General features: G+C 46.2%; 1 protein-coding gene and 1 pseudogene across 4 annotated transcripts; one reads left to right on the top strand and one right to left on the bottom strand.

Moving 5' to 3' along the window:
* The first annotated feature begins 73 nt into the window (after window positions 1-73).
* Window positions 74-23549, top strand: Marveld2 (MARVEL domain containing 2). Of its 4 annotated transcripts, none has more exons than NM_001108936.1 (7): window positions 74-206; window positions 4741-5901; window positions 10560-10595; window positions 16985-17133; window positions 17384-17555; window positions 20618-20668; window positions 21201-21570. In NM_001108936.1, the coding sequence occupies exons 2-7, from the start codon at window positions 4756-4758 to the stop codon at window positions 21321-21323; spliced, it is 1677 nt and encodes a 558-aa protein (NP_001102406.1). In that variant the 5' UTR covers window positions 74-206; window positions 4741-4755; the 3' UTR covers window positions 21324-21570. The 4 variants fall into 4 exon arrangements, with proteins under 4 accessions (NP_001102406.1, XP_008758902.1, XP_008758901.1 ...); XM_008760680.4 differs by having other exon boundaries at window positions 79-206; window positions 16982-17133; window positions 21201-23549; XM_008760679.4 differs by having other exon boundaries at window positions 181-527; window positions 16982-17133; window positions 21201-23549.
* LOC102557393 (uncharacterized) lies at window positions 8201-21751 on the bottom strand (annotated as a pseudogene).
* Window positions 23550-26779: the final 3230 nt, after the last annotated feature.

Genomic DNA, 26779 nt, shown 5'->3' with positions numbered 1-26779 from the left:
CACTGTCTGCCTTGGGTGCAGGCATAAGTAGAGCAAATGCTCTAAAATGGGAAGGCCAGGTAGCACCTATGCTGTGCTTGCTTCCTGGCCAGAGCTCCGCAGCCCGCCGGGCTGGCGGGCGGGGCGCTGGGACCGGGTCACGCCCCAGGAGCTCGATCCCAGTTTCGGTGCCCGCGGGAACGCGTGCTCTTCCGGCGGCCGCGCAGGTGAGTGAGGCCGCGATGCGGCGACGGGACGCCGAGCCCGCGGGGAGGGCCTTTCGTCCTGTGCATACATCCCCGGAGCCACCTCCCACCCGCGGCCAGGCTGAAGCGGGAGCACGCGGGCGCGCCAGGCTCCGGGGGCGGCGTGGGCGGGTTTCGCTGCAGTGACAGGTGCGGCCGGCTGGACGGCCGCCGTCCTTCCGGGCGCCGAGTGGCGCCGCCCTCGCCACTTTCCCGGCTGGCCTGCCGGGGACGACAGCCACCTTAGGGCGGAAGCCCGAGTGGATTTTCCAGAGAAGAAGGCGAAGGCGGGACGCGCCCCGGGTGGGTATGGTCGCGCTGCTGGGAGGCTAGATGTGGGAGCCTGGCGGGAATGATGGTTGTCGGTCCTCTCGCGGCTGCGGCTCCGCTGCTCCCCCACCCCAAATCCCTAAGTTTCTGAGGCAGAACACTTTGTGGAGGCGGCCAAACTTTAGAGGCGATTTGCATGCATAAAGGTAACCAGGCTTGATTCCTGCGACGCTCAGGGAACCATTTTTCTGGCCACAGTTGTGGCATTCCTAACTCCCTGGCTCCAACCAAACAAAAGACCTGCGATCGAGCTAGATGGAGCCTGGGGGTCTCGGGGGCAACCTGTAAGACGCCAGGGGTATCTATATATTTAAGATGTGGTCAAATACCGTTGAAGATTGCTTGCTGGGTAACACAGTCTGCTCTTCTAGTCTTTGTGCTTTATTTAAATGATAAGGTGATGTAACTCAAGCGAGCGGTTTTCCACAGATGAAGATGAGTTGAATCCGTTACAGTGAATCATGGAGTTAAATTAATAAGCAGGATGCTGTGTAAACCATACCCTAGAGACCTCAGACCTTATTCGGTTTCTTTGTTGTGCTTTTACTTCTACATTCTTAGGCATATGTTAAATGTAAATGTTGTCTTTTTTTAAACAACAAAGAGATTGTTTTTTAACAATTTTAAACAACAAAGACAAGAGGGCAAAAATAATTGCCGTTGTGCTGGCTGGTTGTAGGTCAACTTGACACAAGTTACAGTTCCCTTTGAAGACCGAAACTCAGTTGAGAAAATGCCCCCACTAGATTATTGACCTGTGGGCAAGCTTATGGAGCATTTACTTGATTGGTATTTTAAGTGGGAGGGCCCAGCTCAGTATGAATGGTGCTGCCCTGGGTTGGTGGTCTGGATACGGTAAGAGAACAGCTGAGCGAGCCTAGGGGAGAAAACAGTAAGCAGTGCTCCTCCACAACCTCTATATTAGCTCCTGCCTCCAGGTTCCTGCCCTGACTTCTCTCAGTAATGCAGTGTGGTGACTTGAGTGTTGTAAGTGAAAGTAAACCATTTCTCTCTGAGTTATATGTTCAGGGTGTTTTATCACAGTAAAAACCCTAAGACAGTTGTCATTTAGAGAGCTTCTGGTTTGCATCATACATCCTTCTTGGGTGTCTTATTAGAGGACCCTGAAGTTTCTTCCTGGACTCCTTCCTCTGTGTTCCCTCTATTGCAATGGTTCAACCTGTGGGACACGACCCCTAAGGGATCAATGACCGTTTCATCGGGGGTCACCTAAAACCGTGGGAAAACACAGATATTTACATTATAATTTATAAGGATAGCAAAATCACAGTTATGAAGTAACAACAAAAGTACTTTTATGGTTGGGGGTCACCACAACATGAGGAACCATATTGAAGGATGAGAACCACTGATCTGTTGGGGGGTTGTGTCTGGTTTGGTGGCAGTACCTGCTCTCTGGACAGACTGCATCTCCACCTGGATTCCTAAGGGGCTGCTGAAACTCTTGTGCAATCTACTATTCTCTGTGGTCAGAGAAATGCATTTACCATAAAGTGATCAGATAGATAGCCAGCATTTGCTCTTTTTTTTTTTTTCTGAAAAAAAATTTATCTTTTGTTTTATGTGGGTGCTTTGCCTGCATGTATGTCTGCACCTCACGTATGCAGTGCTCACAGAGGCTGAAGAGCTTGTTAGATCATTTGGACCTGGACTTACAGACATTTGCGAGCATCCATGTGGGGACTGGGAGTTGAACCCAGGTCCTCTGGAAGAGCAACCATTGTCTTTAACCACTGAGCCATCTCTCTCGACCCTCTGGCCCTGCCTCTAGGTAATCTGGTGGGAGGAGGAGTAGGACAGGGATGGAGAGGTGAACTCTGAGTAGGATTGGTCCTAGAGGAGTAGTTGTTAAAACTGATTTGTGAGACACAGAGGCTCCCTTCCCACTTCTGATTGTGTTTAAATTCTTCTGTGACGGCGTATTTTACATGTCCTGCATCTAGAACGTGAGGTCTCAAAGTCTCCATGGCTCTCCCCATGATCCTTTGGGTCACATATCAACAGTCTCCTCACGTCAGCCTTCGCCTTACTGAGTTGATCTCTGGATACCACATCCAAAGAGATGCTATTAAAACAAGTCAGATCTGGTTGTTCAACTCCAATCCTCTGGTGGCTTCTTACAACCCATCCGTTGTGGATTTGAGATCGTAGGTGACTCATTTGGCATTGGATCCACTGTGCGTGCGTCTCACTCCGTTGCTTCCTCGATGACCTCTCTGATTCCCTTAGCATGTTAGGCACTCTAGCTGTGTCATTTGCCTGGAGCAAACTTGGTTTCAGCCTTCATCTTCATTTCTGTATTTGTTGCTTTCTCCACGAGTACTTCTCTGGCCTGCTAGAGCCGGAGCCTGCTGCCTGCAGGGCCTCCTCTCTCTGCTTTAAGCCTTTGACACTTGGGGCATTATGCATGGCTCCTCCATCATCTGCCACCCACGGTAGAATCTAAATTCCATAAAGGCAGGGAACTTAAACACAACCTCAGTGTGTCCGAGTCCTGGGAGGGTCTCAGGCAATCTTTGTTGACTAATGGGTGTCCATTTTACAAGTAAAATCATGCCTTAGGATTTCCAAATTGTTCAACACCTTAAAGGTAAGAACGCCCATTTAAATCTGTCCTAATTTCAAGCACAGTGCCATATATGTCTACTTGAATATCCAATAAAAAGGCATAAACAAGTGGAAAGACAGTGTGCCTCTAACCTAGTAGTGTGTCCCCACGTGGCTTTTCTAGTTGCACACATATTAGGTTTTTGCTTTCATCAAGGAAGACAGAAGACTCAGTCAAAGCATATTCGTGACAGTTTTCCAGGTATATTAACTTCTAATTGTTCTCACCCCTAGATGCTTCAGTTGTCCATGGCAACAGCAAATTGCCTTTGGATAACTGCTCTGGGAACGGCAATGCCCATAGTTAGTGCTGCTGCTGTTTTTCACTGGTTCTGGGGAGCCACAGCCTGTGAGGTTTTTACCTTTGAGAGAGCTTCCAAGTCTAGCGCCAGCTGTTAATGTTTTAGGAAGAAGCAAGCCCTCTGCACTTTTTATTTTATTTTATTTTATTTTAGTTTAGTTTATGTGTATGAGTGTTTCGCTTGCATATGTCAGTGCCCCACATAGATGCAGCCCCCAGAGGTCAGGAGAGGCCGTCAGCTCCCCTGGGACTAGGATTATAGGCACCCGTGAGCCCGATGCAGGCACTGAGAGTCAAACCCACTTCCTCTAGCACAGCAGCGGTGCTCTTCACCTCTGAGCCAGAGTTCTGACCCCTTAGCTAACGTTTTGACTAGGACGGGAAAGGCCTCCTGCCTGCTGTGTGTTAAGACCACTTTAATGGGCCCTTAGCCATTCCAAAGCCAAAAGTGGGTTAGTGAAAATGACGAGAATTTGCTGAGCCATCACATTTTGGTATGCTCAGACACTGAGACATTTCCATTTAGATGTCTAGAGAAAAGACCGTACTTGGAAAAATCATTGACATTCTGCATGGCTCGAGTGTTTGTTTTGTTTTTATATTTTGTCTATTGGAGTCATACATGAATGAAACGTAAATGCTTTATTATATAAAATCCAAAACTAATATTTAAAACCATATTTAAAATGTCATATAATGGGGGCTGGAGAGATGGCTCGGTGGTTAAGAGCACTGACTGCTCTTCCAGAGGTCCTGAGTTCAATTCCCAGCACCCACATGGTGGCTCACAACCATCTGTAATGGGATCCAATGCCCTCTTCTGCTGTGTCTGAAGACAGCGACAGTGTACTCACATATATAAAATAAATAAATCTTTTTTTTAATTCATAGAATACTTAAGAATATTTCTGGATAATCTAATTGTTACGTACATTTAAATATCATTATATATAAATATATATCATTTTATATGTATTATAAGTATGATAAATATATATTTATTTGGTTTTTTTTTCTTTTTTTTTCGGAGCTGGGGACCGAACCCAGGGCCTTGCACTTGCTAGGCAAGCACTCTACCACTGAGCTAAATCCCCAACCCCCTAAATATATATTTATTATTTTATATACAATAAAAGTTGGATATAATCATGTTTGCCACCTGAATACATTTTGTAACTAAGTGAATAAAATAACCGGGTTTTATTTATGAAGGGTAAAGTAACTAAGTATAAGTGATTCCTTTAATTTTGACCGCAGGTGTGAAAGTCACAAATGTCGTCGAGTGATGGAAGGTCCAGGATTCGGGACAGGGACTATAGTGAGGTGCCGAGGGACTCGCCTTGTCCAGATGGTATCGTAAGAACCCTCCAGTCTCTTCACAGCAGTGAGCTGGCTGTGAGCGCAGATCCTCTGCCTCCTCCCCCTCTCCCGTTACAGCCACCATTCGGCCCCAGCTTCTACTCAGGTGACACAGAGGAACCAGCGGTGGCACCAGATCTCAAGCCGGTGAGACGCTTTGTTCCCGACTCCTGGAAGAACTTCTTCAGAGGGAAGAAAAAGGACCCAGAATGGGATAAGCCAGTGTCAGATATCAGATACATCTCCGACGGTGTGGAGTGTTCCCCTCCAGCCTCTCCAGCAAGACCAAACCACCACCCACCCAACTCTTACAAAGATCCTTCCGGAGGGTCCCAAGGCACCTTCGATTCCCAGCAAGAGGCGGACGCCATGTTTCCCCACGACCCCTATGCTTCCTTAGACCGGCGCACACAGACGGCGCGGACGTACAGTGAGAAGGTAGAGGAATACAATCTGCGGTACTCCTACATGAAGTCGTGGGCAGGCCTGCTGAGAATTCTGGGCGTGGTGGAGCTGCTTCTGGGAGCTGGCGTCTTCGCGTGTGTCACAGCTTACATCCACAAGGACAACGAGTGGTACAACCTGTTTGGCTATACACAGTCCTATGGCATGGGAGGTCTTGGCAGCCTGGGCAATACATACGGGGGTTATTACTACACTGGCCCCAAGACCCCTTTTGTACTCGTGGTGGCTGGATTGGCTTGGATCGCGACGATTATTATCCTGGTGCTTGGCATGTCCATGTATTACCGCACCATCCTTTTGGATTCTAGCTGGTGGCCCCTGACCGAGTTTGGAGTTAACGTTGCCTTGTTTGTTTTGTACATGGCTGCAGCCATAGTCTATGTGAATGATACCAACCGAGGTGGACTCTGCTACTACCCGTTATTTAATACGCCAATGAACGCGCTGTTCTGCCGGGTAGAAGGAGGTCAGATAGCCGCAATGATCTTCCTGTTTGTCAACATGATAGTTTATCTTGTCAGCGCCCTCGTCTGCCTGAAGCTGTGGAGGCATGAAGCAGCCCGGAAACATAGGGAATTCATGGAGCAGCAGGAGGTAGGACCGGGTTGGGGCTAGGGGGTGGGGGGAGTGGAGGTGGGGGTGAGGGAGGAGGATAGGTGAGAGTGGGGTGGGGGCAGGGCTTCTCAATACCTTTGTTTGGCTTTGCCGTCTTTTTCTATAACTGTTAAAAACACATCATCCGGGCTGGAGAGATAGTACAGTGGTTAAGAGCACTGACTACTCTTCCAGAGGTCCTGAGTTCAGTTCCCAGCAACCACATGGTGGCTCACAACCATCTGTAATGGGATCTGATGCCCTCTTCTGTAGACAGCTACAGTAATTATAATAAATAAATAAATAAATAAATAAATAAATAAATCTTTTTTTAAAAAAACAACAAAAAACCCCACATCATCCTCAAAGGCTTGTCAGAGTCATTCTATATCTCTATCTGTATATGTATTTAAATGAGCTGGATTTCAGAAGGCCTTTCTCAGTAGCTTTGACTGGGATAAGCTACTCTGCTGGTCCGGTTACTGCAGAGAGACGCCACGTCCCAGTAGCTTGTTAACTAAGTGCATTGTAGTGACTGACTGATGCAGAAAAGGACGTGGCCACTGAGTTTGGGTAAATGCTAATAACACAAATGACACTAATATATCTTACGGATGTATAATATATACACAATAATTTATACAATACATATAATAACATAGATTAACTGAAATATTTCACGTATAGGAGGGGCGTATGCATTTAAATAACTACAATTTACTTTTTTTCCCCTGGAAATAACACTTAAGTAAGACAATGGAGCTGGGTGGCTCAGTGAAGCATGAGAGCCTGAGCTATCAGGTCTCTTTAAGAAGTAAAAATACGTTGGCATGACCTGTACTCCCAGTGCTGGGAGGTGGGTGACGGAGACAGGAGGATGGGGGATGCCCTGAAGCCCCCCTATCTCAAACAAAAAGTGGAAGGCACCTGAGGACTAACACGCCAGGTTGCCCTCTGACCTCCACATGTATAATGTGGTGGAGGCCGTGAACCAACATCAACGGCCCTGGGGATGTTGAAGCAGGAAGGTCATGAGTTCAAGTCCAGCCTGGGCCACATAATTTGAGGCCAGCCTGGGATCCCTGCCTCAAAAAAGGAGAACCAGAAAGGAATATGGTGACTGTGTGTGCATTGCAAACAAGCATCAAATGACTGAGTTATGGTGAACACGAGGCTTGTCTCGCTTGAATAGATCATCGTGGTTTTGGAGAGGTGTGAATTTCAAAGTAAGAAAACACGGCGTCTGTTTCTCGGATTTTACTAACTGAATAACAATGAAAATAATTAACAAGCAATGAGAATAATACAGAGGAAAAAATGATAGTAGGACCTAATGTATTACCTTATCTAAATACCAGTCACATAGGAAAAAAATCCCATTTAAAATGATGTGAGTTTGAAGTAGCAAATACTAGGAAGGTTGTACTACTTTCTTTTTTTTTTTTTTTTTTGGAGCTGGGGACCGAACCCAGGGCCTTGCGCTTCCTAGGCAAGCACTCTACCACTGAGCTAAATCCCCAACCCCGTACTACTTTCAATATGCCCTAAAATAAGTCATCTCACGACCTTGCAGCAGGCTCACCTCCTATTCCACTGAAAATACTGTTTGCCTTAAGTTTGTTGTTTGTTCTTGGCTGATTGTATTGTAAAAATTCCCATTCCTACATTCCTTAAGTCTTCCTAGATTCTATATAATTGCATACGTATACATGAAGATTAAAAACAGTCCCTTTAAGAGCGCATTTTAAACTTTTTCATGAATGTGATGTTCATTTGTTTGTACTGTGTAGCCCCAGCTGGCCTGGAGCTCACTATGTAGACCAAGACCTCACTGAGAGCTGCCCGCCTGCCTATCTCTCTCTCTCTGCCTCTGCCTCTGCCTCTGCTCCGTCTCTCTCTCTCCATCTCTCTCTGCCTCTGCCTCTGCTCTGTCTCTCTCTCTCCATCTCTCTCTGCCCCTGCCTCTGTCTCTCTCTGCCTCTGCCTCTGCCTCTGCCTCTCTCTGCCTCTCTCTGCCTTTGCCTTTGCCCCGTCTCTCTCTCTCTGTCTCTCTCTCTGTCTCTGCCTCTGTCTCTCTCTGTCTCTGCCTCTGTCTCTCTCTGCCTCTGCCTCTGCCTCTGGCTCTCTCTCTCTCCATCTCTCTCTGCCCCTGCCTCTGTCTCTCTCTGCCTCTCTCTGACTCTGCTCCTCTGCTCCTCTGCCTCCCGCTCTGCCCCTGCCACCGCCCCCGTCCCCGTCCCCGCCCCCGCCCCCGCCTCCGCCGGGATGGTGGTTGTGCTCCACCATACTTGGTCCCGCATATGGTTTTTATAGCATTTAATGCATTAATCGAGAAACTCCTCATGTTCTAATGTGAATCGTACTCCATTGTCACAAACTATATTTGTCTCTCCAGAACTCTACATATACTCAAGTTACTTCTAAAATTTTCATAAATAATGTATGAATTGAAGAATCTTGAGTCGTTTTCTTTGGTTTTGGTTTTCGAGACAAGATTTCACTGTGTAACTCTGGCTGGCCTGGTACTGTGTATCCACCTGGCCTTGAATTCTTCACCAGACCCTGTGCCGGTGCTACAGGTGTGTGCCACGGTCCTGCCTAAGAATTTTAAATTCTAATGTGTGGGGTCCCAAATCGGAAGACTTTTACCCTTCTTCGTTTTTGTTTGTTTGTTTGTTTGTTTGTTTTTCTTTTTTCTTTTTTTTCCGGAGCTGGGGACCGAACCCAGGGCCTTGCGGTTGCTAGGCAAGCGCTCTACCACTGAGCTAAATCCCCAACCCCTTTACCCTTCTTCGTAATGTAGCATGCTAGTTTAATAATAATTTTAAAAGAGCCATCTTTTATTGGGGGAGGGGTCATTAATCCTTCTTGGCCGCCGCCTTCCGCATGGCTGCCAGCACGTTGCTCAGCTCCTCCCGCTTTCTCTTGGCGCGGATGTGCGTGCCCACCCTCTTCTTGATAAACATGAGTGCTTGCTTGTCCTTGGACACTTTGAGCAGCTCCGTGGCGCGCTGCTCACAGTGCGCAAAACTGCACACCTCCCGGATCATGTCCCGCACGAACTTGGTGTGTTTGTGGCCGGCTGTGTCTCAGCTTGCTGATGTTTTTCATCTCTTTGTGGCCTTTGTTGAGGCCCACGGCCATGGGGTAGCGCAGGGCCATGGCTGCTGCTCTCCGATGGCAGCCGGACAGGAAGCTAATAATAATTTTCAATTATTTAAATGTCAGTGGTCTACTACAAGAACATGATTGTGATGATTAGCATAGTTTTTCTTAAACAAAAGCTTATTTTATACCAGATGGTGCAAAGGCACGCCTTTTGTCCCAGCACTCAGGAGACAGAGGCAGGTAGATCTGAGTTTGAGGCCAGCCTGGTGTGCAAATGGAGTTCTACAGAGAAAACTTGTCTGGAAAACCAAACCAAACCAAACCAAACCAAACCAAACCAAACCAAACCAAACCAAACCAAACCAAACAACTTACTTTGTTTTGTTAGGGAGGAGCTCTCACTATGTAGCCCACGTTGGCTTACAACTCACCACAATCCTCCTGCCTCAGCCTCTCAGAGAGCCAGAATTACAGGTGTAAGCCAGTGTATTCACTTAAAAACTTTTTATAAGGGTTTTTTTTTTTTTTTTTTTTTTTGGTTCTTTTTTTCGGAGCTGGGGACCGAACCCAGGGCCTTGCGCTTCCTAAGCAATCGCTCTACCACTGAGCTAAATCCCCAACCCCTATAAGGGTTTTTTTATAATATTTGATTAAATTTGAATTAAATTTGAGTTATTGAAGGTGACATAACAGGCTTCTTTTCCTATTAATTTTATAAAGGGAATTTATTAACATTTTAATTATCCAGGGTGCTGGGCATGGTAGGTCATACCTGTAATCCCAGCACTCGGGGCAGAAGCAAGAGGACAGCCACAAGATTAAGGCTAGCCTGATCCATGCAGTAAATTCTAAGCTAGCCTGGGGTACATAGCAAGAGTATATCTCATAAAGCAATCAAAAGCAAAATAAACACCCAAGATAAAAGTAACAATAAAGACTGGAGAGATGGCTCAGCAGTTAACAGCCCTGACTTCCAGAGGTCCCGAGTTCAATTCCCAGAAACCACATGGTGGCTCACGACCATCTGTAATGAGATCTAATGCCCTCCTCTGGTGTGCATGATGACAGCTACAGTGTTCCCACATACAGAAAATAGGTAAATAAATCTCTTTAAAAAAGCTTTTTTAAAAAAATAACAATAAATAAAATCTAAGTAATTCAAGCATCTTACCTAATAGTACTCCCCATCCCATATCTCCAAATCCTCTCCATGCTCTTGGCTAACACAGAGCCAGTTACCTGTCGTCCTCTGAGCCTCCACTGGCCCAGAGAAGTGTGGGCAAACGAGTGTGGAGAACAAACATCAAAGAGAGGATCAACTTTTGGGAACTGGGATCAGGCTAGGAGTGCAAATGGATGGAAACCATTACAAAGTAACTTCTAGTTTTTACTTTGTGCTTATGTGTGTTGTCTATGTATGTAATGCGTGCAGTGCCAACGGTGGCCAAAAGAGGGCGTAGTACCTCCTGATGATGTGGCTGTTGTAGCCTGCTGAGCTGTCTCTTTGGCACCTCGAAATCATTTTAACTCTTCTGTTGTTGTCATTCCAGATAAATGACCCATCGTTGTCGTCAAAAAGGAGAATGGTAAGAGCACCATTATGCTGTTATGCTGCTGCAGTTATGCTGTCTCTGCAGATTGGCTAAACACTTATATTTGTTGGCAATCCACGTGTGAAAGTGCGGGGCTCAGATGAGGGCTTTCAGCTATTTTCTATGCTGGTATTTTGTGTTCATTGGCATTTAGCCTGCAAGGATGTCTGTGTGAGGGAGTTGGGTCCCCTGGAACAGGAGTTCTAGAGCTGCCGTGGGCTGCCATGTGGGTGCTGGAACTTGAACCTGGGTCCTCTGAAGGAACGATCAATGCTCTTAACCACTGAGCCATCTCTCCAGCTCTGACTTTCTGCTTTTTTCTGATACCAAAAGGACCACATTAGGCTGTCTTCCCTAGAGCCCCTTTTTGTATTCTTACATGAATTTTTTTTTTGTAAGTGAATATAGTTGGTCTTCTTCATACGCTTGTCTATTTAAGTTCTTGCTGTATAGCCCAGGTTGGCCTTTAATGCGTGTTACTCCTGCTCCTGCTTCCTGTGGTACAGAACTCTGGGCTTACTAACTTATGCCTGGCCAATTTTCTTCATGGAAGTCATTCTTACTGGGGCTCGAGTGTAGACCAGTTAGCACAGTGCTTGCCTAGCATGCACGAAACCCTGGATTCCCTCCTACACAAACTGGGGATGGTGGCCCCAGTCCCCATATGGCTGCAATCCCAGCGTGTAGAAGGCAAATGCCAGAGAATCTGAAGTTCATGGTCATTCATTGTCTTAAAGGAGTTTCTATTGCTGAGATAAAACACCATGGCCGTAAGGAAGCTGGGGAGGGAAGGGCTTCTTTTGCTTGCATATCACAGTCACCATCGAAAGAAGTTAGGGCTGAAACTTGCACATGCACACACACACACACACACACACACACACACACACACACACACATACAGACATACTGCACACACCATTTCACATGTGGAATCAGTTTTATAAATGCTAACACTCACTAACAGATAATATCAAAATCTAGTATCAGAATTATGCAGAATCCTAACATATGTTAGCTTGAAGTATGTTCAAAATATCCTCAAGTGCTTGAAATATGGGTCAGGGTTAGACTGCTTGCCTGCCTACTGTGTGTGAAGCCCCGGGCTCAGTCCCCATCACTGAAATCCATCCATTCACCCATTGTCAGTCAGCTTAAGTTTGCTACTGCTTATTTCCCAGTGTTGGGCTGGGCAGGGCCATCTTACTGGGCAGTGCTGTAGTAGTAGCAATTAAGCTTGCCCGGGGTAGAATGTATGGGTTCCTGGTTATTCCCCCTGAGGCAGTGAGACCTCCCAATAATATTCATGCAGAGTAGAGTTAACCTAAAAAGCCAGGAAGCAGCCCTCAAAGATCAGCAGTCAGCGTTCCTGCTTGATAGGATAAACCGGTGGGGCAGGGCTGTTAAGATCCGCCCTGGAGAGTCCTAGGGCACCCCTTTCAGACTGCCTAGGGGCCAGACAGCATGTCCAGGGTGTATTTCCAGGTCCTGGAATAGTTCGGAATAATGATAGAATATAGAATGCTCATTCTTTTTCTTTTTGTTTTGTTCGGAGGTGGGGTGGGGGAAGGTTTATAACAGGGTTACCCCTAGGTGTCCTGGAACTCCACTCGCCTCTGCCTCCCAAGTGCTAGGACTAAGGTGTATGCCTCCATGCCCAGCTGAAATGCCCATTCTTACTTTGGAAATCATTTGATCTACATATGACTTTCCTGACCTCTAAAATACAGAAGCTGGAGCCAAAAGCCACCTTTTAAAGACCTCTCTCGGGCTGGAGAGATGGCCCAGCGGTTAAGAGCACTGACTGCTCTTCCAGAGGTCCTGAGTTCAATTCCCAGCAACCGTCTGTAATGGGATCTGATGCCCTCTTCTGGTGTGTCTGAGAACAGCAACAGTCTACTCAAAATAAATAAATCTTAAAAAAAAAAAAGATGGATGGAGATGGATCACTGTAGAAAAAACTTAGGTATATTCTAAAAGAGACTCCCATTACTTAATACTTAGCCAGTGAGAAACCTGATAGAAAGTGCTAGAACTCTGGCTTTTGTGGTGTGATTTTTCTCCCTGGATCCTAACAGGGATGGTTTGGCGGAGTGCCATGGGAGAGATGTGAACTTTAGAATTTTACTACTCTGAATCAGGACACCAGTGCAGTTGCCTTCTTGCCTTTGGTCCTGTTGAAATTAATTATCTTCTCTGAACTTGCATTTCCTTATGTTTATATCTTATGATTTTTTTTGAACCATGATTTGATTTTTTTTTGAGAATATTTCTTTCTTTCTTTCCTTTCTTTTCTTCCTTTTCTTTTTCCTTTCTTTCTTTCTTTCTTTCTTTTTTTTTTTTTTGAGAAAGGGTTTCCCCATATAGCCCCAGCTGGTCTTGAACTCTCAGAGATCCACTTGTCTCTGCTTCCTGAGTGCTGGGATTAAAGGTGTATACCATCACACCTGACTAAAAAATTTTTTTAAAAGAAAGATGTATTTATTTTATGTGATGAGTGTTTTGCCTGCATATCTGTGTGCCACATGCATGCATGCTCATGGGGATCAGACAAGGGTGTCAGATCCCCTGAAGCTGGAGTTACAGACAGTTATGAGCTGCCACGTGGGTGCTGGGAATAGAACCTGAGTTCTCTGAAAGAGCAGCCAGTACTCTTAACTTCTGGGCCATCTCTCTTGCCTCAAGATTTATTTTTACTTGTGTGTGTGTGTGTGTGTGTGTGTGTGTGTGTGTGTGTGTGTGTAAATGCATGCCACGTGTGTAAGAGTTCCCTCTGTAGCCTTAAGGGGGTGTCAGATCTTGGAGAAATGGAGTGGCAGGTGGTTGGTGGCCCCCTGATACGGGTGCCAGAAACTAGACCTAGGTACTTAGTTAGAACAAGATGTGCTTTTACTCACTGAGACATCTCTCCAGCCCCAAGATAATGTTTTTAACAAAATGGCATATAGATGTAAAGTCAGATCAGTCGTACCAATAAATTCTAATAAAGGCCCACCTCTGGGAGGGTTTTTTTTAATTTGGCAGATTAATTTCCCTGAGGTTATATTCCATAAGCAGTGCAAATGTTCATGAAGCCTGAGGCTCTCAAACATCGTTATGCAAGCACCTCGGCTGGCTGGCTTATTGTGATGGGCCTTATTGGGTCTAGACCGCTCATTTGCCGCTTTTCCTGAGGACTTGAGTTTGGTCTTAGGAACTACAACGGGGAAGGAGAGAGCTGACTCCTGCAAGTTATGGAGCATGTGCCCCTCCACCCTAAATAAATAGATGGAATTTTTTAAAAATGTAATGGCATTTACATTTAGCGGGCCCCTGCTAGAGCTCTCGAGCATCTGCGCGTCTGACAGTCAGCAGGCAGGAGTCAGAACCCTATTGGTTATTGAGGATCCTGGGTGGTTTTGGGTCAGGCCTGTGTGTGCACTTAGGGAACTCAGAACTTGCAAAGACACGCACTGGGCACATGGAGGTCGGCTCTCTGCGCTTCTAATCCACAGGATGTCCGCAGGACAAGTTTCAGGTAAGATCCCCTGAAGCTGGAGTTACAGCTGCGGCCTCTCTGCCTCCTTCATACGTGTTTGGAACCAGGAAAATGTGGCTCGCCTCAGAGCTGGAGCCCAACCCCATGCTGTCTTAAAGCTTTCTTCTCACATTAGCACGTAAAACTAAACAAGTAGCTCTGAGCAATGGCAAGTGACGGGTGCTTGAGCCAGGCACAGTGGCTCAAACCTGTAATTCCATAGTCAGGAGGCTGAAGCAAGAGGACTGTCGTGAGTTTGGGGTCAGTCCAGGCTTCATAGTGAGTTTCTGACCAGACAGAGTGAAACCCTGTCTCTAAAACAAGCATACAGATAAAACGAATTGTATTTACCTGATTTTTTTTTTTTTAGCCTAGAAATGTAATTAATTATATACTCTACCATCCAGTGTGTCTGCCTAGGCCACATTCACACCTTTGACCAGAACATGGTACTGTTTGCCTGAGGGCTGCTGGGGAGCTCCAGAACAGCCTTCCTGAGCTGGTACACGGAAGTCTCGAGTGTCAGACAGTTCAGTGCTAACGAGAGGCACCATGACCTCGAAATCCATCTGGTCAAGTCAGAATACTTCCTCGAAGCCAGGTGGTGGTGGCGTTCACCTCCAGTCCCAGCACCTGGGAGCTCTGAGTTTCAGGATAGCCAGGGCTACATAGAGAAACCATATCTTGAAAAACAAGAAAACCGAACAAACCACCACTCCAAACCAAAGTTCCTCTAGTGTTTAGTGCCCAGAGTTGTGTTCAGGGTTGAGGTCTCAGGAACAGCAGGCTAAGGATGTTCTTCTAGATGGTCTAGATGCTGACTGTTCTTCTAGAGGTCCTGAGTTCAATTCCCAGCAACCATCTGTAATGGGATCTGATGCCCTCCTCTGGTGTGTCTGAAGACAGTGACAGTGTACTCATATACATAAAATAAATACATCTTTAAAAAAAAAAAAAGACCAAAACACCATGACCATGACAACTTGTAAAGAAAAAATTGAATTTGGGGCTTGCGGTTTCACAGAGCCATAGTCCATGATAGTGGAACAAAGGCGCAGCAGGAAGCAGGAGGCAGAGAGAAAGAGGAACTCTGGGAGTGACATGAGCACTTGAAGCCTCAAAGCCCACCCCAGTGACACACCTCCTCATCCTTCCCAAGCAGTGCCACCAACTGGGACCCGTGTATTCAAACACATGAGCCATGGGGCCATTCACATTCCAGCCTCTTCAGCAAGACACCCTTGTCTCTGTTTCCTTATTCTGCCTCCACTTGGGTTTTCTTGCTTTGGGTACCTGGCTGAGATGTATCTCCTCCCATCTAGCATGTGGGCCGGGAGCTTCCCCTTTCCAGATCCCTTTCGCTGGGCCAGTTATCCACCCCCACTAACCAGGCCTGTGCTCTCGGGTGAGGTAATAGCTGGTGGCCTTGACAGTGAGCTAATGTTAAACCAAACCTCAAGACCAGTGGGAAAACAAAGACGCTTTAAAAGCTGCTATAGCAACAGAGGGCAAGGTTCAAAACCCTTTGTTGCATTTCTGCACTTTCTTTTGTAGGTCTAAGGGACTTAGTAGAGGAGAAAGGGGCTTCCGCATTGGAGAACAGCCATGTTTCCTCTGGGTGTGGTTGGCACTACCGGCCCTATTCACAGGCTTGTTTCTAGCATGCTCTTAGAACATCAGGGCAGTTTAGCATGTGAACAATATACATTTAAGTAAACAGGTTTCCTCATAGTATTCATTTAAAGCAGTGTTTTTAACCTTCCTAATGTTTTAACCCTTTAATACAGGTCCTCAGGTTGTGTGACGCCCCCCCACCATAGTTATTTTCATTGCTACTTCATAACTAATTTTGCTACTGTTATGAATTGTAATGTAAATATCTGTAGTTTAGGGTGGTCTTAGATGACCCCTGTGAAAGGGTCATTCAATACACACACACACACACACACACACACATACACACACACACACCAAGACCCACAGGTTGAGGAACACCGATTTAAAGAATCAGTGAACTTGTGTTACGGTGTAGTGCTAGAACACTTGTCTGGATGCTAAAAAGCCTCCAGGTTCTGTTTCCAGCATCACAAAAATTAAATACTTAGAGTTTAATACTCAGAGTTTAATTGTGGTTTTTCTGGTTACTTGATGTGTAACCTTTGAGGTTACACATCTTCTCTGAACCCTTCTTCTTCTGGCATCTGCAAACCTTGGCTAGTGTTCTGGGTGCAGTGCAACTGAATGCTGACCTGCCTTTGACTGCCTATTGTAGAAGTTTCCTACGTCCCTTCAGCTGGCTTTGTTCGAAGCCTGTCCCAGCCATTTTCTTTTCTCTTTCCTGAATATATAATATTTTTATTGAAGGGTATGGCTGTCGTCCACCGTCTCATGCCTGTAGGCTTTTCTGAGCCCCAAGGCCTCAGCTTGAGAACAATCACACCCTGAGTCCTCCCCGTCCTCCGACTGGTTGGTCCTCCCATGCAAGGTCCTCCCTAAAGCCTGACATCAGAACCGCTTTCTTTCTGGAGCACGGTTGTTTGATTTGAAATTTTAAGAAACAGGATCTTGCTGTGTACCCCAGGCTAGCTCCCAACTGATCCCCCCTGCCAGTCTCTCGTGTGCTGAGACAGGTGTGTACCATGACACTTTGCAGAAAGCGGCTTTCAGCATGGATTCTTTGCTTTCTCCCCTTCAGATAACGCATCAGTGTATCAGTGTGGCTTGTCCCCTCTCCCTTCTGGCTGCTTCTGGCTGAGTGGTCCTTGTTTTTCTTCCCCCTCCTGCTCCCTCTTCATTTCCTCCTACTCTCTGGGGTGGACTCTCTCCCTGCTCTCTTGTTCACGTCAGTCCTTTTCTTCCCCAGCAGTGTGAAGTGGCCACCAGTGACCGACAGAAGGACCAAGAAGTCAATTTCAAAGAGTTAAGAACAACAACGAAAATGGCTCCTGAACTTCTGAGTGGACACATCCCTCCTGGCCACATTCCTAAGCCCATCGTAATGCCTGACTATGTGGCGTGAGTCCATCTCATCTGGGCTTCATCTTCGAGTTTGTTATTTAGGGTAACATGTTAGAAAATAAGAATGGTACTCAGGTCTGGTCAGAGAGCAGTAAGCTGACCAGTTTCACCTGTTCAGCCTGTTTTAATAAAAGTTAACAGTGTTTTCCTACTCTGTGGCTCGAACCCAGGGTCTGAGCATGTGAGCACGCCACCACAGACCTTCCACAGTGTAAGGTTGTCACTCTGATTTATGATTTTCCCTCAGAAAATACCCTGTGATTCAGACGGATGACGATCGGGAACGCTATAAGGCTGTGTTCCAAGACCAGTTTTCAGAGTACAAGGAGCTGTCTGCGGAAGTGCAGGCCACCCTGAGGAAGTTTGACGAGCTGGACACGGTGATGAGCAGGCTGCCACATCATTCTGAAAACCGCCAGGTCAGTGTCCACACCTACCGAGAAGAGGAGATGCCCGTGGTCTGGGGATTCCCCGACGCCTGGCTCTGCTCTCTAGGAATGTGTTTGGGATCTCTGAGGTAGCTAAGCAGCATCTCCATTCCTGTTAGTAGCACAGTGTATGCAGAAGGCCTTAGGCTCCATCCCAGAGCTGCAAAAGGAAAAGGAGAAAAAAAGGAAAGCTTATATAACACAATGTCTTTAAACATCGCTACTGTCTTTTTGGCTGGGGATAAAACTCAGAACTCTGTCATCCTCAGCCCAACCTTCAGTTGTTAAATATTTTATTTCCTCATTTAAGTAGACTATGATTTGCCAAAGATATATACTCCCAGAGTATTGAAGGAGACAAATGGCCCACTCAGAGTAGAGTAATCCCAGGAGGGGTTATGGGACAGTGCAGCCATACCCATCTCAGTCCCAAAGCGAGAAGAGTTCTGTGGGGAAGACCTAGAGCAGAGGTAAGCCCCTCGATGGCCACATCTGAGTGACCGCCAGGGTTAAAGCGAAGAGAAGCTGCGGTGAACACAGTAATTATGGAGACAAAGGAAAGTTTTCTCTGAAACATCCTTTTAAAGATAAGGTGGGGGGTTGGGGATTTAGCTCAGTAGTAGAGCGCTTGCCTAGGAAGCGCAAGGCCCTGGGTTCGGTCCCCAGCTCCAGAAAAAAAAAAAAGATGAGGTGGGGTAAACTTGGTACTGGAGGAGCACACCTTTAATCCCAGCACTGGGGATGTAGTGGCAGGTGGATCTCTTGAGTTCAAGGCCAGCCTGGTCTACAGAGCAAGTTCCAGGAAAACCAGGGCTACACAGAGAAACTCTGTCTCGAAAAACCTAAAAAAAAAAAAAGGAAGAAAAGGATTCAGGCTGACGAGGCCTGGATGGCACAGACCTTTAATCTCAGCACTCAGGAGGCAGAGGCAGGCAGAGCTCTGAGTTCCTGGCCAACTTGATCTACCTATCGAGTTCCAGGCCAGTGAGGACTACCTAGTGAGAACCTGTATCAAAACCAAAAACAACGGAGCTACCCAGCCGTTCCCTCATGCAAAATTTTTAGAAATGTTTAAAAGAATTTATGTATTTGAATACACACACAAACACAAGCAGATTTTTCTTCTGAGAACCTCCATTAATGGGGGGGGGGTCTTTGTTTGTTTGTTTGTTTGTTTTTCATTTTTTTGGAACTGGGGACTGAACCCAGGGCCTTGTGCTCGCTAGGCAAGCGCTCTACCACTGAGCTAAATCCCCAACCCCGGAGTTTTTGTTTTTATTGTGTATGAATACTATACATTTAAATCGCTCTCGATTATGAGACACCTGAGATAAATATGTCTACAGTAATGACATTTCCCGAACACTGAAGCAATGGCGTAGTGTTAACTAAGAAACTCCCATTCCAGGGAGCCGGAGAGGTCCAGCCAACACTGAAGTGCATGTCAGTTATCACTGTATGGAAACACTTAAGATCCACAGGTCAGAAAGGGCAACCAAGTTTAGAGGTGGCGAGATGTGCGAGAAGAGCCATGCGTGGCGACACCAGCCTGCATTCCCAGCCGCTTGGGAACTAAGCAGGAGAAGTTGCTAAGCCTAGGAGTTCTAATCCAAGGGGACAGCGTGAGGTCTTGTCTTAAAACAAGTTGTGTGGGGCTGGAGAGATGGCACAGTGGTTAAGAGCACTGACTGCTCTTCCAGAGGTCCTGAGTTCAAATCCCAGCAACCACATGGTGGCTCACAACCGTCTGTAATGGGATCTGATGCCCTCTTCTGGTGTGTCTGAAGACAGCGACAGTGTACTCACGTATATAATAAATAAATCTTAAAAAAAGAAAAACAAGTAACAAGTTGTGTGAGGCAAGACAAGGCATCCGTGGAGAGATGGAGACATTTCCACAGTCCTCTGTCTTACTGGAGAGTCGACCTCGCCACACATCTTCCGTTTATGATAAAATTTATAATAAAACTAGAAGGAACCTTGTATTAGCTGTTCTCAGGAATAGCTGGGTAGTGAGCACCCCCAGCCTTTCACACCCAATTCACCAGGAGGAGCTTTCTAAGAAGGGTGGAGAGGGTGGTCACAGCCAGTGCCGTGGCCTTTACACACCAAGCTCTCTATCAGAATCATTGCAAATAAGTGACCCTCCTGACGACCACTTGAGGTGCTCATGGATATTATTTTCAGGGAAAAAGAACGTTAGGACAAAGGACTAACCCAGGGTCACAAGGCTGCTTGTCCCACTCCAGTGCCTAGTAGGTAGTTTATGTGCAGATGTTTGTCCAGTGAATTATATTTTTGTGCAAGTATTTTCTGTCTAGCTTTCGGCAAAAAAAATAGGGAGCTTTGATTTTGAGGCAGGGTCTCCCTCTGTAGCCCAGACCGACTGTGAATTCATAGCGGGGACTCCCCTCCCCCCTTCCTCCCCTCAACTCCCCTCCCCTCCGTGCCACAATTATGGCTGATGCTGCCACACTCAGTGAAATAATTTCCTCTTCCGATTCCCAGTGCGCTTTGAGCTTTGAGTGTAATTTGAGTAAATACATGGTCCCCCCTCCCATCCCCCCCCCCTCCCAGAGCTGAGGACTGAACCCAGGGCCTTGCGCTTGCTAGGCAAGCACTACCACTGAGCTAAATCCCCAACCCCAATACATGTTTTTTTTTTGTTGTTTTGTTTTGTTTTTTTAAATTTTTTTTTTTTTATTAACTTAAGTATTTCTTATATACATTTCAAGTGTTATTCCCTTTCCCGGTTTCCGGGCAAACATCCCCCTCCCCCCTCCCTTTCCTTATGGGTGTTCCCCTCCCAACCCTCCCCCCATTGCCGCCCTCCCCCCATAGTCTAGTTCACTGGGGGTTCAGTCTTAGCAGGACCCAGGGCTTCCCCTTCCACTGGTGCTCTTACTAGGATATTCATTGCTACCTATGAGGTCAGAGTCCAGGGTCAGTCCATGTATAGTCTTTAGGTAGTGGCTTAGTCCCTGGAAGCTCTGGTTGCTTGACATTGTTGTACCCAATACATGTTTTAACTAATAAAAATATATTATTTTTAGGAACACGAGAGAATTTCAAGAATTCATGAAGAGTTTAGGAAGAAAAAGAATGTGAGTAAAGTGATTTTCTCTTCAACGTGTCCTTGCCCTGGTACACTGGTGATAACCAATAGACTTCCAGTTTCTTTTAAGCTAAATTAGTAAATGTCTCTCCATTGAGTCCCTGATGGTCCTGAGAGTCCATGAAGGGTGGAGTTGGGAAAAACTTGGGAAAGACATTTATTCTTTTTTTTTTCCTTTTTCTTTTTTTCGGAGCTGTGGACCTAACCCAGGGCCTTGCGTTTGCTAGGCAAGCGCTCTACCACTGAGCTAAATCCCCAACCCCAAGACATTTATTCTTATTTCTTACGCTTACCTTTTACGACTTTTGACTCCTAAAGGTGCCCTTACTCTGTGCATTACCCTTGGTTTTGCTGTGAACCTAAAACACAGGGTATTTTGTGTTGAAAGGAGAAGGCAGGGCCTTTCTAATCATGCAGTCCGTATCTCTGAGCAGTCCTGCTGTGTCAGCTGTTTTCTTTGAGGATGTGTTTGTGTTAACCACCGAGGAAAGCCTTACTGAATGACGCTGTTTCTTTCCCAGGACCCTTCGTTTCTGGAAAAAAAGGAGCGTTGTGAGTACCTCAAGAACAAACTCTCTCACATAAAGCAAAGAATCCAGGAATACGATAAAGTGATGAATTGGGATACTCAGGGTTATCCCTAGATGCTGTCTGAAACGGTTTATAGCCAACTGTTCATTCACTGCCTTTGCATGTTGGTCTCCTGGGTGAGAAGCAGGCACTTCCGGGTCATCTTCTGCTTGGTCTAAAGACATCCTAGGTAAAAACCGTGTGATTTTACTCAAACATTTCAAAACAGTTCTCAAACCCACAAGGGCCTTTCCTGAGATGGGAGAGGCAGCGTGTTCAGCTGTGTGCAGTTTCTCATTAACAAGGATCTTGGGCGAGTTGATCAATCCTCTGTGCCTGCTTCTTCTGTAAAATGATACCTACCTCACAGGGCAGTTATGAGACTATAGTGCTCCTCTGTGTGAACAGAGCCTGCCCCTAGAGAAGCACCACCTTCGCGTGGGAGTGCTGTGGATGTGTTGTGGAACGGCTGAGCTACACGGATGAGTCTCAAGTAGCAGTCCTTAGTGAGCAAGCGTCAGCAGCCAACCGAAGGCCCCGGCATGTAACGTCCTCGTACTTTTCGCCTTTAGCACATGTGGCCTCACATGGATGCTTCCCTGCTGCCTGTGACCCGTTATGGCCCTCACGCCCTCCACATCTGTAATCAGTGTCACTGTTCACGCATGCCCTTGTCCCACAGCCCACGCCCTGAGCACGTGAGAGCACCGCCCTTCCCGTTTACTTAGATGAATTCCCTCCTGTGACTCGGTAGCACACTTCATCTTGCCTGAAATTTTATCCGTGAGAAATGTTTCGCCATTTTTTTTTCTTTTCTTTTTTTCGGAGCTGGGGACAGAATCGCCATTTTAAAAAAAAAAAAAAAATTTTTTTTTTTTTCCGGAGCTGAGGACCGAACCCAGGGCCTTGCACTTGCTAGGCAAGCGCTCTACCACTGAGCTAAATCCCCAACCCCCCCCAAAAAAAATTTGTAAGAAATATTTTTTAGAGGAAATTGTCGATGGGCTGGAGCTACAGCTCAGCTGAGGGTCGAGGATTTACCTTTGAAAAGCTCTCCGGGAGAACTTTCCCTCGGGATGGAGACCCTCCAACTCCAAAGACCAGACCGAGACACCACAGGATGCAATCAGCAAGAGGATTTGGTTTATTGTCGGGATACACAGGCACAGGCACCTGCGGGCGCTTCAGTCACTCGGGGGACTGGCGCGCCCCACAGAACCAAGGATGGGCTTTTATAGGATTTTGGGGAGCAGAAGCAAGCATACAGAAGCAGATGCATGGTTACAGGGATATAATTGGTGGATTCTAATATGGCAAGGGTTTAGCCCGGGGGCAAGTTTCTTAGCTACCTTCTTGGAACATAACGACTGACTCGGCCCCCCACCAGGGTGTGGGACCTCTCCCGGGGCTTTTTTCATTGTCAGGTGTTCAACCGCAGTCGTCCTGTTGCCAGGCCTTCAACCAAACACATCCTGCTTGGCAGCCGCTTTGTACTCAGTGTTTTAACCTTTCTCTGAACCAGTCATCTTAAGTACAGCCTTGCAAAATGGCGTTACTGCTGCTAAGCTGGGGTCTTTCACCTTCAAGGCACAGATGAGGGCCTGCCTCATAGCACCATTTAAAACAAACAAACAAAAACAAAAAAAAAACTCAAAACCAAACAAAAAACCCAACTCTGCCTTTGGTTTCTACTCAGGAGAATCTATCCCGTAATTTCCCTGGTGTGGAATTACAGTTTCCGCCCACTACAGCTCCCATTCGAACAATGAACCAATCAGTGTCCAAAGGAAACCAAAGTAATGAATGGGACAGGCAGAGCCCGGAACGTTCTGGCTGCTGATGCCCCTGCTCATTTTTTTGTCAGTGACACTGGTACTACTCTTGCAGACTAACTTTTGTAGTGAGACCTTATGTCAGAACATGAAACAAGTAAAAATAAAACTAATAAAAAGGAGGAAGGGGAGGACAAGTATGAAATAAATAAATAAATAAATAAATAAATAAATAAATAAATAAAAATATGGTAGCACGTGCACGCCATTGTAACAGGCAGGAGCTGAGACAGCAGGGTGTCAAGTTCAAAGCTGGCCTCACCTTCAGAGCGAGCCACCCCTCCCCCTTTTGATGTAAGATGTTTCCATTTTGTACATTTGAAAACGTTTAGCATTAAAATCAAATGTTAAAGGCGTTTATCTTTGTGAAGCTTTATTTTACTACAATTGTAAAGGTTAGTCTTCTAAGACCGGGCGCTTAGCACTGATTTTTTTTTTAATGGTTATATAAAATGTCAGTTACCTGCCGCTGTTGTGTGTGCGTTCCTTATTGGCTAGTTTTGAGACGTTTCTGTGTTCACCCAGACTGTTTTGAGAATGATTTTCCTTAATCAGAAGATAAACTGAATGGCTGGAGAGACAGTGGTGACGAACACATAATGTCCTTGCCGAGAGTCTGAGGTCTCTTCTCAGCACCCACTGTTGTAAAATATAATGGGCGAGGGGGTACCTGGCAGGCCCCGGCCAAAGTGTGTCCCTGAGTAATTATGCCATGTAATAGATATAAAGAAAGATTATTGGGGGAAGGGAGAGGAGTGAGAACCTGGGAAGGGGTGGAGGCAGACAATGTAGACAGGCAGATAAATACCACCAGACTAATAAATACTTTCTGAAAAGAACTGGAAAGTCATGAATGCCCCTAGGTCACGGTGCTCATGTGACGTCTCCCGTTGGAAAGAATTTAATAGCAAACCAGGCATGGGAATGCATCCCAGGACCCAGTTAGAGGTAAGAGGTTCCTAGAATGTTGCAGGCCCACGAGGGCTAAAATCAAAAACACAACAAAACAGGTCAGGAGGGAGTCATCAGAAATGGGGCAAGGTGAGTTCTGAGGACACTGGGTCTTTCCAGCTTGGAGAGTTAGAGACAGGGGGATTCCAGCCTAGTACACTTGGCAAAACCCCAGGCCAGTTGGAGACTGTCATAAAAAAAAATAATAATAAAGAGATAAAGCTGGCTGGTCAGTGGTAGTGCACACCCTCGATCCCAGCACTCGGGAGGCAGACACAGGCAGAGTTTGAGGCCAGCCTGGTCTACAGACTGAGTTCCTGGACAGACAGCTACACATAGACACCCCTGACTTGAAAAAAAAAAAAAAACAAGAAAAAAAGGTAAAAGCTGGCCTGCAGTAACACACATCTTTAATCCCAGCGCTTGGGAGGCAGAGGCAGGGGGATCTCTTGAGTTTGAATCCAGCCTGGTCTACAGAGTGGCTCCCAACTGTCACAGAGTACTAAAATACAAAAGCTAGATTTATCTGATTTTGCTATTACTCGGGGCTAAAGGTAATTTTTCTGAAATGTGCTTACTTATTTTAATATAATTCCATGATATAGTGTTACGATAGGTTTCCGATGTTCATATCAAACAATAGAACAAGGAACGAGAAGTAGGTCTAAGTCACATGACCTCAAGCAAGCCCACCTGATTGAACGATGACCAGATGACGGAGGGGACAAGAGGCCTGCTGCAAACGGTCCGAACATCCTGATGTTTAGTTGTACAGTTTTGCCCCGTAAGGTTACTTACTGGTTAGAAATTTTCTTGAGCCAAAGAACAGTTCATTGTTAATAAAGGGTGGCAAGACTATATCCCATAGTCAGGACGCTGGAGGCTGTGCCTACCGGTTCGCCCTCTTATCTCCACAATGGTGTCCACATATGCAGAAGCAATTCACCAAGACTGTAGTCACAACGTATTAGTCACCGCGACAAGGAGGGGGAAGGAGACTGGGAAACAGGAGACATTTTCTGGCTAACAGGATAAAGATTCAGTTCCTTCTTTATGAGGAAGGAAGGCGGCTATGGAAGTGGCTGTCAGTGGAATACTAGCCTGGAGCGTGAGCCCCTGACTGGGTTGGAGGACGCACATAAAAGCCCAAGTACGGCAGTGTGTATTTGTAGCCCCAACAATGGCAAGATAGGCAGACATAGGAGGGTACTGCTCCAGCCTTGCTAGCTTAGCCTTCTTGGCAAAGTTCCAGGCCAGTGAGACCCGGTCTCAGGCAAACAATGAAAGCCTGAGGGACAGCGCTCTTGGGCGTTCTCTGAACCCCACACCGGGTGTGCTGACATTTGAGGGAAAAAGTGGAACAGGTAAAATGAGGGAGGCGGTGTGGCAGGAGGATGAAGATGAACACAGTAAGGCAACGTGTATGAAAATAACACAGCAAAATCCATTATTTTGTGTGCTAACTTAGGGAGTAAAGTTTTCTTTACTTAGCAATGATAAGTTTTGTTAAGACAGGGTCCTCACTAGCTAGACAGTCTGGCCTCTGACTCACAATGCTCTGCCTGGCTCTGCCTCCCAAGTGCTGGGATTAAGGTGTGCCATGCCAGCTAAAATAAAACATTTTCTTTCTTTCTTTCTTTCTTTCTTTCTTTCTTTCTTTCTTTCTTTCTTTTTTTCCTTTTTCTTTTTTTCCTTTTTCTTTTTTTCAGAGCTGGGGACCAAACCCAGGGCCTTGCGCTTGCTAGGCAAGCGCTCTACCACTGAGCTAAATCCCCAACCCCAATAAATCATTTTCTTTTAGGGCCTAAAATTTAGCCCTTAGACTTCCTGCTTCTGTCTCTGGAGATCCTTCCTTCCTTCCTTCCTTCCTTCCTTCCTTCCTTTCTTTCTTTCTCTTTCTTTCTTTCTCTCTCTCTCTCTCTTCCTTTCTTCCTTTCTTCCTTTCTTCCTTTCTTTCTTTCTTTCTTTCTTTCTTTCTTTCTTTCTTTCTTTCTTTCTTTCTTTCTTTCTTTCTTTCTTCCTGGAGCTGAGGACCGAACCCAGGGCCTTGCACTTTCTAGGCAAGCGCTCTACCACTGAGCTAAATCCCTAACCCCTGGAGATCCTTATAAAACAGGCTCTGGTACATAGACTATGCTTGAAATGCAAACACAAGTGATATGGGAGTAGATGTGTGTGGATCTCTTCTCGGTTACCCAGAGCATATTTGATAAACACTAGTTTGCAGAAATATACAAGGACAAAGGGCTCCCAGAGATAAGGAGCTTTAAGGCACCCCATTTCTAGGTATGCACCTTAGTTCCTTGGCCCTGTAGATGCTTTGGAAAAACTATGTGACTGCGAGGTATTGGACTCATGACAGGTTGAAATACTTCACACACGATTGCCCTTTACCCAGGGCCCCATTTATGGAAGCAATTACTGCAGGAATTATCAGTTATGGGGGGAGGGGGTTTGGGAGGGTTTATAAGTCAAGAACTTTTAAACTTTTTATTTATTTATTATTTTATGAGGTTTCATTATGTTGCCCAGGTGGGCTGCCAACTTCCAGGCTCAAGTGAGCCTTACTCCCAAGCCCGGAGTAGCTCGGGTTCCAGACAAGAACCACCACGCCTGAGAAAGCTCTCAGCTCCAATCCACAGACGCTAAAGCTGGCGGTTCAGAGGGAAGAACTTGTTACCACCTACTCTACATCTTGCAGAACTGCAGAAGGGGGAGAACCGAGGTCAAGGCCACACAGGAGGATC

The sequence above is a fragment of the Rattus norvegicus genome, chromosome 2 (genome assembly GCF_036323735.1).
Source record: "Rattus norvegicus strain BN/NHsdMcwi chromosome 2, GRCr8, whole genome shotgun sequence".
NCBI lineage: Eukaryota > Metazoa > Chordata > Mammalia > Rodentia > Muridae > Rattus > Rattus norvegicus.
Note: the sequence above shows the minus strand (reverse complement) of the source record. Positions and strands in the feature narration are given on the sequence as shown.

Coding starts and splice junctions, on each gene's coding strand:
- Marveld2 (XM_008760680.4), top strand. CDS start 4,756: ATGTCGTCGAGTGATGGAAGGTCCAGGATTCGGGACAGGGACTATAGT. Junction 10,596..16,981: donor TGTCGTCAAAAAGGAGAATG/GTAAGAGCACCA, acceptor TTTCTTCCCCAG/CAGTGTGAAGTGGCCACCAG. Junction 20,669..21,200: donor AGTTTAGGAAGAAAAAGAAT/GTGAGTAAAGTG, acceptor TTTCTTTCCCAG/GACCCTTCGTTTCTGGAAAA.